This window comes from Durio zibethinus, chromosome 11 (assembly GCF_047325235.1).
Source record: "Durio zibethinus cultivar Kanyao isolate XHJ-2024 chromosome 11, ASM4732523v1, whole genome shotgun sequence".
In the NCBI taxonomy this organism is placed as follows: Eukaryota; Viridiplantae; Streptophyta; class Magnoliopsida; order Malvales; family Malvaceae; genus Durio; species Durio zibethinus.
The window spans coordinates 1019284-1031978 of NC_143172.1; the positions used below are offsets into that span (position 1 = coordinate 1019284).

General features: G+C 35.4%; 2 protein-coding genes across 2 annotated transcripts; both read left to right on the forward strand.

Annotated features, from left to right (window-relative positions):
• The first annotated feature begins 1916 nt into the window (after positions 1-1916).
• On the forward strand, positions 1917-2789 carry LOC111290653 (AIG2-like (avirulence induced gene) family protein). Its single transcript, XM_022882057.2, has one exon. The coding sequence runs from the start codon at positions 2212-2214 to the stop codon at positions 2719-2721; it is 510 nt and encodes a 169-aa protein (XP_022737792.2). The 5' UTR covers positions 1917-2211; the 3' UTR covers positions 2722-2789.
• Positions 2790-10704: 7915 nt separating this feature from the next.
• On the forward strand, positions 10705-12048 carry LOC111291279 (glycine-rich protein). The gene has a single exon (XM_089767494.1). It carries the CDS (start codon positions 10749-10751, stop codon positions 11865-11867), a length of 1119 nt encoding a protein of 372 aa, XP_089623620.1. The 5' UTR covers positions 10705-10748; the 3' UTR covers positions 11868-12048.
• Positions 12049-12695: the final 647 nt, after the last annotated feature.

Sequence of the window (12695 nt, forward strand, 5' to 3'; positions counted from 1 at the left end):
ATGAGAACATGCCTTTTTGCATAACAACAAATGCATCCTTGATCTCTAACTTTGTAGTATGTATCCTCCATCAATGGCCCATCTCAAATTGAAACTGTCCGTTGTCCAAGCCTCCGAGAGGCCCCAACCAACCCCCTATTATAGAGAGAAAAATAAAAGAGTACAACTATCTCCTTTTTCTAGCCCTTCCAATCTTTCTTCCTCTCCCTATAATTAATCCCCCCTCTCATCCCTTGATCAACAAACTTTCAATGCATGCACGAATATACAATAAATAATGTTTTAGTAAGTGTTTCGCATTTGAATGAGTTAGGATAGTTGTAGACTTCATAAAAATCTAAAAAAATATATGAGGTGCTCGATTCAAACCAAATTTGTTTGTAAAGTTAAAGAGAATTAGAAAATCCTATCATCTTCTCCTTCTCTTTTTTGAGGACCGGAACATGGGGGGTTAAAGGCAGGTCATGTGGCAAGATGCCCCACATTGAACGTGAAGTGTCGTTTTGGTACTTGTTGACGCTAAGAAAAAAAATACTGTAGCTTCTCCTTTCATTGGATGTTCCAAATCAGACATGTAAGTCTATCATTTTTTGTTTTCATTTTTTCCTTTAAAGCATTTTAGAGACTTGTGCCATTTCAAATAGCGACATACATACCTACACGAACACGATTTTTTTTTTCTTATTAAACAAGAATAGGTGGAAGGAGTGGCTATTAAGTGAAGCCAAAAGCTATTGATTATTGATTATAAAGGTGTCAACATGTTACTCTTAATTTAATTACTCATTTTTCTAGCAGTTGGATAACGCGCTTTGCAAAGGAAAGCGAGACCATCTTGGGCAAGAAGACGATGTATCAGTTGGTTTTTTTTTATGTTTTTAATTTATTTTTAATTTATTACATATCTGGTTAAAAATGATATTACATACTTAAATTTTTAAATATTAATTTCAATAATATACTAATTAATCTAAAAAATAATCAACATGTACCGGTTGATTTTAAGTTTAGTATATTCATATAGTATTCTTTTGAGTCCAAACAAAGGCTTAACATTTGGGTTAGGACTTACGACGAAATGCCATTTTCGAATCATTTGGATACTAAGAGGCTAAGATTTGAACAATAACCTCAAGTTGTACTTATATCGGCCGCCAGCCGTAGCCTATATGGTCATGGCCCGCCTATTGTTTTGTTTTGTTTTCGCGGAAAAACTTTAGGGCCGTAATATAGAAACCTATGCGGCCTTTGTCTATCCAAAACTAGGCCCCAAACCCCTCAAACAAAGCACCGAAACATCATCTCATTTTGTACAACGAAGCTTTTCTTGGAGAGAAACCGACCTTCAATGAATAAAGTGCCAGCACGTAATGCAGCTGTTCAGCCATCAAATCAAACAGAAAGGAAGCATTCCCTCTCGTTCTTTGCTTCATTCCCAAAGCAAGTTCAATCTTAATTGCCACATCTTTTGCTAGTGACCGAAGTGGACTTCAACATATAGTCCCACCACAATGCAATGCTGTTTAAAGCTTTCGAGTGTTTCATGGAGGATGAATACTTGCATGATTTTTAAGACACGATAAAAAGTGAAATAAATTATGTAGGAATATTTATTATATTTTATATTATCTAGATATCCTATAGAGACCCAGAGTTGTCTAAACCCTCAAAGGTTGAGATTTTTTTTTGCGTAAAAAGGATGTCTACTATCTAAAGTATTAATGCATATTATGTACCCAATGTGTTGCATTGGCTTGCCATTTGGACTGAAGTTTGCTGCTTTTTTTTTTAATACAGTCAAGCTCAATAGGAGCTTTGCATAAGCTTAATTTTCTTTGGAGCAAGTTTTAAAACATCGATAGATACATTATATTATGATAGATCCAAAATATCAATGAATTGGACCTAACAAATGAATCTTGGGGTTGGGCATATGACAAAAGTTGAGTGGGCTACACTTTCGGCTCTGGACTGCTTTCTCTGAATGGCTCCTATTCTGAAGTCTAAACCTCTTATTAGTGTTTATCAAAAACCTAGGGCTTGGGCTCATATGGTTTATTTGTGCAGACACAAACCAATGGTTTGTTTGCAGTCCAAAAATGGAAATAGCGTTTAGAAAGGAATGAAAAGATCCAGTCCAGATTGTCTGTTCATTTTGTGGCTTTTGTTCATCATCATCATCATCTCTCTCTCTGTCTTTCTCCAATCGCCATGGCTGAAGCCACACAAACCCTGATCTTCACCTACGGAACTTTGAAACAAGGCCATGGAAATCACTATCTAATGGAAGACCTTATCCGGCAAAATGAAGCCATTTTTTTAGGTGCTCATGTAACACACCAACCCCACCCACTTGTTATAGGCCCACACGGCATTCCCTACTTCATCAACCTTCCTGGATACGGCCATCGAGTCAAAGGCGAGTTATACACTGTGTCAACTCGGGGACTAGTCCGACTGGATGAACTAGAGGGCACCAGCATCGGACATTACGAGAGGTTACCTATTCAAGTGTATGAAGAAGAGAAAGGTGGCGATTTGGTTGCTACGGAGGCGTATTTCGCGCATTGGAGTTTCGGAGAGAGGCTGTGGGAGAAGAAAGGGAAGGTGGGTTTGATCGAGTTTGGAGAAAAAGAGGGAAAAGAGTATGTAGGAAAAGAGGATAGGCCTGATGGATGTGATTTTCTTCATGATATTACATCATTTGTTAACAACCCTTGATGAATAATTCTCTTTTCTTCTTTAGTTTGGAAATAAATCAAATAATTCTATGATTACAATTGGTTTTATATTAAATTCTTTCTTTCCTGTTGTGAAGATTATTTTAGTTGTTACATTCGATGGTTATTTTTACCACGATCTTGATTGGTGCTTGACAGGGATTGTTTGTGACCACAGTATCATCTCTAGTTTCTCGTTCTTTAATCCTGACCAGTGACTAGTGTGGTTGCCCCTGAGGGCATCTGCCGACAATTTGTCTCATTTCATTTGTTGGTGTTGATAATACTTATGAAACAAAAAAGGCAAGCACACTGCACTGTACTCGATTATTAATTATAAGAGCATGGGGCCTCTAGGCCACCATTTATTTGTAACACAACATCAAGCTCGATCTGCAGCACTTTTTCTGGTTTATATTATGCTTGACATCTTGGTTACAAAATCTCTTTTTCCATAAGCTATTATGTACACTATAGTTACATAATAACCTCGCTTTCCCAGTGTTCAACAACTTTTATTCATACAGTTGCAGCCATCTGCACATTCAAAGAACTTCTTGCTTTGCATCGAGCCCTTCAATCTTGGAAATGAACAGCTTCTCCCTTTGTCTAATTTCTCTTGATTTTGCTGGAGTTTTGAGTCTGTATCCGCATTGCCGTCTCTGCTGACAATGAGATAAATACTATTAATACATGTGGAAATGAGTTTTTATGAATTGACCATTTTCCAATCATGTTTCTCCCATCCTAGCTAATGACAAAAAAAAAAAAAAAGCCCAGCTTACGAATGAGGATGTAAAACTGAACAGATAGAAACGGAATTGGGCTAGTTTAAAGTTTAAACTCATTATCAGAATTAGAAGGTAGGAACAAACCCACATTTGCTTGTTTATGGCCATTGGCCAGGCCAATAACTTGGAACCCGAAAATTTAAACTAGAACAAATGGGGTTTGATCATTTCCTAAATAAAAGGGGAAAAAAAAAAGAAAAAACAAAGGCTAATCCAGGCTGGAATAGGCTAGAAAATATATCAAACTCAAACATGAGTCAATCTTGTAAGCTGATGAGGCCTGATGGAGTTTGATCTGGTCTTCCAAGCCCAACTGGAGAACTACCACAGACCCGATTTCCCTTTTAGCTTGTAAACTTGTCCTGCAATTAAAAGTAATGGATCCAAACAGGGGGCTCTTGGGGCCCTCCAACATTTTCTAAAATGAAATTAAAGAGATGACTGTGGGGTCCTCTAGCATATATTTTTTAGCGAAAGGATTCATTCACTAAAAAAGCAAGCCTCAAATCTCATTATGCCAAATGATACTATATATATATATATATATATATATATATATATATTACTCATTCCTGTTCTAATAATCTCGGTAAAAATTTTAAAAGGCAAGAGACCATATTGTGCTCCAAGAATTAACATAAAAATTCGACCGTATGTATCACATAGTAGAGGGCTTAAAAGATGTCTTTCACAAAATGTAAAACAAATTTTTTTTTTAGAATAAAACAAAATTAATATAGAACAGATGAGAGAGATGAAGACAGAAAGAGGCAAAGAGCAAAGTTAAAAAAAAATTTTTTGGAAAAGTAGAGAGGTGAGAAGGCGGCGGACCTTGTTCTTCTAGTAGTGGTAGGATCTCACCGCACTGTCCCAATTGGTTCTATCTTTTTCTCTTTTTGATGTTCAATACTTGAACATAGAGAAAACGAATTTAAAATGGTCCAATTGTATCCAACTATAGAAGTTCTTGGTTCTCCAAATACTCCCCATTGGCAATCATTTGAACCAATGGAAGTGGAGGTGGATTTTTGTGTTAAAATCTAGCTAGAGTTCAAATCTCTATGCATGATTTTTGTGCTTCTTTTTATAAAAGTTTGCCCCAGCAGCTCACATGACCCTTTTTGGAAAGGGTAACATCCACGACGTTGGGTTTGAATCAAGTGCAGTGATTTCTAAAGGGTAATCTTCTCAGAAAAGGTCAAGGAACGGACCAATAAAACTAAAAAGAACATACAAAAGAGAAAAATGAACCTGTGTATAAGTCAAAACCACAGAAGAGATCGTTTTGCCAAGTAAAAACGATGGATGAATATTGTCTCAAAAAGAGAATAAGTTTCATCTTGCATTGTTGAAGACGTCAGAGATGATGCAGTGTGAATAATGTTTGGTATCAATCTCGCAAGGCGTGGAAAGAAAAGGATCCACTAGCCAAGCAAAATCAGATGGATTGGTCCCACTAATTGAGGGATGAGAATGGAAGTGCTCTTGCATGTGATTTCCCACTACTCTGATGCATGTGCCATTGTTAAAGGAAGTAGCTTGTTTTGTTGGAGATAAGAGTCTGCTATCTTTGAAATATTGAAGGAAAGGTTTCAGACTTGAAAACAAGATAACAATGGGTTCCTGATCGTAGTTTAACTCATCTATATGCACATGGAGACAAGATTTTGCTTAAGAAAATTGTAGAATGATGTCAGTTATCGATATGATTGGGCACAGATGGTATGGAAATAAGATCTGAACTTGGATCCATCATCTGCAACTCGTATTATGGCGTGAAGAAACCTGAAAACGGTTATGGAATCGTACAATTTTAGCATCATGAGTGGAAAGTCTGTAAACAAAGACATTGCCAAGTGAACATTTTCACTGGCCTGATCTTGTCACAAGTTTTGCCTTGTCTGAACTTGCCTGTATTGGCTGGCTTTTAGGTCAGCGATCTTTTAATTGTAGTCAACATGAGTGACAAAATTTCCTCTGCATTTTCAACATGGCAATACAGAAATTCAAATCTGACCTTAATTTTGGTTATGGCAATTTGATGCACACAAATTATTTCAAGATTGGATTTGGAGCTGCATCACTATTAAGATAGAATTGCAACTTCTTAATTAACTCCAGGAGTCATATTTTCAGCAAAATGAATTACAGAACTTCCACTATATTTTCAACTAGATGGCACAAAGATTCACCTAATCTTTTTGTTGGTAATGGAAACTTGATGAATGCGGATCGTTGCAAGCTGAGTTTCGAACTGGATCAAATGCTAATATTTCATTTCATCAATTTCAAACAACTACAATGGCTGTCAAGGTCAGACTCATTTATATCACTCTTTTCCTATATTCTAACATCTATTTCCAGTTGAGATTCTGAAAGAATATGACACACAGATTAACAGCAGACCGTTGCACCTACATAGCTTTAGTTTAGTGTTAGGAATTGATTACAGGCAAAGATAATAGATAGATCCATTCGTCATGGATATTGGAGAGTAGTGGCTTTCTCCAAAACAATGATTTATAATAGCCTGGGTTCAAGCAGGATTTGCGTCTTTGCAAGGGTGTATTAGTATTTGATAGTTACCTGTAATGAGTTCCTGTCTTGGCAGTACTCCATTTCATAATCTATACTTATGGACATTGCAAATTGTACACAAGGTTGACCTTTGATCCAATGTGCAACTAATAGATAAGGGAAGTGAACAGACTTGATCTGCCTGTACTAAGTGGTAATGGTGGCTATTTTCCGCCTTTGAGAGTACGGAAAGTTGTTTTGTTCTTTTGGGATATTAAGGCAGAATCCTGATTAAGATTTGCTTAAAATGTGATGGATAATAACATCGTATCCTACTAATTAAATTTCATACCTAGCTCTTTGTTCGGGGCTTGGTTGGAGATGGAGCACCAAATTTCACATGGAGGTACAATTATTTAGGGATATATACATGGTAGGATGTCTGGTCTGCCTCTTTAACAATGCAATTTATGTCACCAGCATGACACCAATTTTTGTCTCTTGATGTGGAAAATATGTACTATTGATTTTATGTCTCCCCTCCTCCTAACATCACATGTACATACATACATACATACATATATATATATATATATATATATGCTCACCCAAGACATGACAAAGGGTAAATAAGATCCTTTTACCTTTTATCATGTTTTGAGTGAGCAGGAATGTGTATGAGTGTGCAAATAATATTTTTATTTAATTTATTTAACATTATTCCATTAGATATTGAAAATTGAAACATGCATGCATGAGAATTAACAAGGAACATGACACACACAAACAAAACCCCTTTCACATCTCCCAACGGAGACTAGCCCCTGCGTAAGCTTACACCTTTCATTGCAGTAGGAAACCAGGCAGCCCGGCATGTTCTGCAAATATACTTCACAATCTAATTTTTCAGCCTTCACCCTCTTTGCTGTTTCACTTCCTGATCATCAAAACAAAGAATAACAAGTATATTTATATTAGTAATAGTTAAAGCAAAACATTTATCTTTTAAAACAAAGCTGAGCAACAAGGAAGAAAATTTTCACCAAAAGTGCCGAGGAGAACGATCAAAAGAAAGAGAAAGGAAAAGAAACCTTTCATGATGAACATTTTATCTTTTATTATTATTATTATTAGAAGTTAGAAGAATTTGTTGCAAGATGGAGCTATTGCTAGAGTTTTATATGACAAAATTTCCGATAACGTTTTATTTAATTTTCATTCAAACCTTTTAAGGAAATTGTTATTTATAAATATGCATGAATCATGATACAGTGGGAACACAAATAAATATCACAATGATCTCAATCTTATTGCTATTTGTTTAAGGAATGTTTGGATTTTGGAAGATTAACCACTATTAGGATAAGCAATTTTAAGGAAAAAAATATTATACTATAATTTCAGGCAGAAACCTATCAAAATTGCTGTTTTGTAACGCCATTTTTGAAGAAATTACTGCAATCTTAACGCATTTCCAAAAGTCTTTAACAACAGCATCTTCACCATTAATTGACCATAAGTGAAATCCCTCTATATATAGGAAACATTCTTCATTGGTATTTTGCATGCAAAGATATCGTTTGTTATTCTTTTCAAAAAAAAAAAAAAGATATCATTTGTTATTTATCTTACTACATTTATGGTGGAACAAGAAAGGAAATTACAATTTACAAATGGGTCAAATTTGAATTTCTTTATGTTCTCCTTTTTAAAAAAAATTGAAATTATGACGTTAAAAGTTTTAAACTTTAATCATTTGCTATTGCCCATTTGGTTTTTTTTTTAAGAACAACAAACTTTTTATTTTGTTTTCCTTTTTAGAAAGAAGCATCATGTCCTTTGTAGGATCCTTTTCTACTAATTTGAACTTCACTTAAGTTTATATGTATATTTAAATAAATAAATTTAATTGTTTTTACCATTTGCAGGCTTATATGTAGTGGATCCTGAAGTTCTGATCCAGTCATTCAGGCCCCAATGAATTATTCATATTATAGGGCCAGAAGGAAATCCATCTCCCAAAAGGCCTCAGGGCTAGGCTTGTTAGAATTTGATGCAACACAATCGTACTGCTGGACCCTAGTTGGGTTTAGCTATCGACCCAGCTCAAATTTATGATTATTAGTAGGAGATATAAATGTAGCCTCATTTTTTTGTATAATGATAATGAACCATACTCTTATTGCTATTGTGAGGAGGATTTAGAAGAATAAAATGGCTAAAATAATTAAAATAATTCATAAGTTTTATCATTCTATTTAGATAAATTTTTATATTTTTATTATATTTAAATAAGTCCTATTTCTTTAATTTGTATCTAAATAAACCCTTAATTATTAATTTGTATCAAAATAAGTTCTTAACTTTTAATTTATATTTAAATAAGTTCTTAATATAAATTAATATTTCATTTAAAATAAAATTTTATTTGAATATAAATCAAATAATAAAAATTTATTTGAGTACAATAAAAATATAATGATTTATTTAAATAAAATAATAAAATATAATTTTTTTTTAATATTTTAGATTTTTACAAGAATACTCTTATTATTATGATAAATTTATTATTATTTTTTTTATACCGGATTAAAACAAAACTAATAAGTATTACGTACCTGACCATTATTATGCTAATATATTCAATACAAGGATGAATGATCTTAAGAGCAATGATTTAAATTTGTATAATCTGATTTTTTTATAATATTTTTTATATTAGTATATTAAGACTCCATTTGGTTTCAACTACACCTCCAATGAGGTGCAGTTGCCAACAAAATTTGTGTCCATTGATGTTTAATATCCGTTTGGATGTCAATATTGCGGCACATTTGTCTGCTTTTCTTAACTGGAGGATTTAACTCCAATTGAAAGGATGCGCTAGGCTTCAATTTTTTTTTTCTTTTTCATCCTTTATTTTATATTACAAAAATAAAAATAATTTTTTATTTTTTATTTAAAAATTATAAAATAAATTTATTAATTTATTATAATAAATAAGTTTTATTTATTATGTAATAAATTAATTAATAAATAAAATTATAATTAATTTTATAAATATTAAATAATTTAAAATTTTATTTAATATAATTTATACTATAATATCTTTAATTATTATTTTTTCTTTTCAGTTCACAATCATCACTGCTTTTACATATAAATATATATCTCACAATTAATTTTAATTTTACCTCTATAGTTATTAATCTTACCTCTATCACTATTTTCAATATCATTGAAACCAATCTCATAACCATTTGATTGAGTGATGATATTAACTTTGATAATATTAAAAACAGTAATAAAAGTGAGATTAGTTACTGTAATGATGAGATTAAAATTAATGGTGAGATATATTTTTAGATACAAAAGTAACGGTAACGATGAGATGGATTATAATAAAAATAAAAAATGACCATTAAATATATTAATTTAAAAATAACTTACAAATTATTTTTTATCTATATTACAAAAGTAGTGGTAATGATGCGATGAATTATAATAAAAATAAAAATAATTATTAAATATATTAATTTAAAAATAACTAATAAATTATTTTTATTTGTATTTTAATAATACTTAAATTTTAAGCATTAAAAACTATTTTTATCTATTTATTTTTAATGAATAAGGCCTTAACTGACAAGGATATTTTTATCTTTGCACTACATTTTAAAAAAAAAAAAAAAAAACAAAAAAAACTTAAATAAAGATATTTTTAAAAATAAAATACTACGATGATTTTGAAAATTTTTACTAAACCCTAAAGGGATCAATCACAAATTAAGGATGCGGTACAATTAATAAACGCCAACCACACTTACCTATGTTATCCAAATACAAAAAATGATACGGTTAAACTCATAAAGTGCTTTAATCGCATGATGGTATGGTAGGATCATTACCCTAAGTGTTCCTAACTGTATATGGGGTGCGTAAAAAGTGGTACTCCAATATCTTTTATGGGGTGAAAGGAACTGGTTTTATCAAATTCTGGAGTGGATCAGCTGTTGTAATCATTGCATGGGCCATAGATCAGTGGGTGCAAGACACTTCAAAACTTCCAGAAATCTTTTTCTTTTTGGGGGTGTTCACGTTCGACAATTCCATTTCTTTGTTTGTTTTCCTTCGAGTCAATCAGGAAGGAACAACAGTACGAAATGAACTAGTTAAACCGCAATAGCAACATTAGGGAACAGAGCAGGGCAGGCAGGCAGCAATCCAGCAATGGAGAACAAATTATGATTTAAATGATGTATAATGAGCATTAACTCATTAACATTTTGTGAGAAACAAACTGCAGAGAGCAATCATACATTTTAATTCACAAATTGCAGGTTCCAAGTGGAATGCTAATTAATATAATTTTCTCCAATATAAAAGGAAGCTGTTGGAAAGGCGGGACTCACTACCACTCTGGAAATTTTAGAAGATGAGGGAAAGTTAGGTTTTGGGTTTTAAACTTTATATCTCACAAATGACGATGAGTTTGGTTGGAGATGGAGGACAGCACAAGCACACTAGCTTGAGAGTGAGTGACTATAACGTACTTGGTTGTCTTCCTGTATTGAGCTACAGTACTGTGGGGTCTGGATTTACACTTTTGCATGTGCCTCGACCACTATCTATGCAAAGAAACTATGTTCCATTCCTATAAATACCCATCTTCTCTTGCATTCAGAGCCATGGTTACTTTTGGGATTCAAAAAACATTCCCATGGGCACTCGAAAATTTGTTCTCGGCGGTGTTTTCTTTTTGTTATTAGGATTAGGCATATGTTCCGCCAATAGAGCCCTTCTCAACTTTGGTGAAATAGTTGGCCACATTCCAGTTGTTGGCTATGGTGCAGGTCATGGTGGCGGCTCTGGTTATGGTGGTGGTGCAGCAGGTTATGGGGGCGGAGGAGGTTCAGGTGGAGGTGGTGGTGCAGGGTATGGAGCTCTAGGCGAGCATGGTGGTGGCTATGGAGGTGGCAGTGGGAGTGGAGAAGGTGGCGGTTCTGGTTATGGAGCCCTTGGTGGACATGGTGGTGGTGGCGGTAGTGGTAGCGGTGGTGGAGCTGGCTATGCTGGTGGAGGAGAGCATGGCATTGGATACGGAAGTGGAGGCGGTGAAGGTGGTGGTGCCGGATATGGAGGTGTAGGAGGCTATGGGGCTGCAGGTGGACATGGCGGTGGAGGTGGTGGGGGTAGTGGTGGTGGTTCCGCTTATGGTGCTGGAGGTGAGCACGGTTCCGGATACGGAAGTGGTAGCGGCAATGGAGAAGGTGCTGGTGGTGGATACGGAGCTGCTGGTGGTTATGGGGGCGGCGGTGGTAGTGGTGGCGGTACTGGTTACGGCATTGGAGGTGAGCATGGTGCTGGCTATGGAACTGGTGGTGGTGAAGGAGGTGGTTCGGGCTATGGTGCTGGTGGAGAACATGGCGCTGGATATGGAGGTGGCCATGGTGGAGGCAGTGGGGGTGGGTATGGTGGAGGAGAAGAGCATGGTGCTGGTGGAGAACATGCAGGTGGTTATGGAGGTGGTGGTGGTAGTGGTGGAGGTGGAGGTGGAGCTCATGGAGGTGGTTACGCTGGTGGTGGTGGTGGTGGCAGTGGTGGAGGAGGTGGAACAGGTTATGGCGCAGGAGGAGCTCACGGAGGTGGATATGGTAGTGGTGGGGGTGCTGGGGGTGGTTATGGTGGTGGGGCTGGCGGTGGTGGTGGTGGAGGAGGTGGCTCTGGTGGCGGCGGTGGCGGTGGGTGTGGTGGTGGTGGTGAACATGGGAGTGGGTATGGAGGAGGTGGTGGGAGTGGAGGGGGTGCCGGTGGTGGCCATGGTGGCTATGCTCCCTAAAAATGCCTTAATTTCTCATCATCTACAACTAAAACGAATGTATCTCAGTACTACTGCTACAAACGGCGGAGAGGGAGCCTACATTATCGAAAATGATCTACTTAACAATATTGTATCCATTCCTAATTAATATATGTATTCTTGTTAATTAATAAATATATCTAATAATTGTTGCTGTTAACATGCATTGCATTCTTGCCTTGTTCACAATTTGCTGGTTTTTCCTCTAGTCTGTAAAAAAACACATTGTTGTTTGAATGCTTTGCATTTCCTGTATTTGGTGAAAGCATTCAGTTTGCTCTTCCATGGTGGTTGGCCACAGATAGCCTGGTCCCTTTTGCAGCGCATGCTAGAAAGAATATTTTGGTTTTGTGTTTATCAACCCATATATTCCATATCACCGAGTGCAATCCTCTTTTTTCAAGTGGAATAGGATTGTCCTTGACTTGTCTGTCCATCATCTCCAAAAATGGGTGCTTTTCAATAAAATTAAAGTTGTATTTTGTTCATCTGCATTGGCTTTGGCAGGAGTGAAGATCTGCTGTGTAATCTAAGCTAGCAAGTATGATGTATGGTAAAATGTTATACTTTTAGACCTGGGACTCAAATCATCAATACCACTAACTATTAGTAATCATCTGAAGAATGTTATACAATAATTTCTTGATGTATGCCATCATGAAAGCATGCATGTCAATTTTCACTGATTCACATGTAAGCTTAAGAACAAATGTCAAATGGTTGATGTGATAACTATAGATTTTCTTCTATATTCAGCTGTTTCTGACGAGAAACCACGGGTTCAGCTTCATCTTTCCACAGCATAAT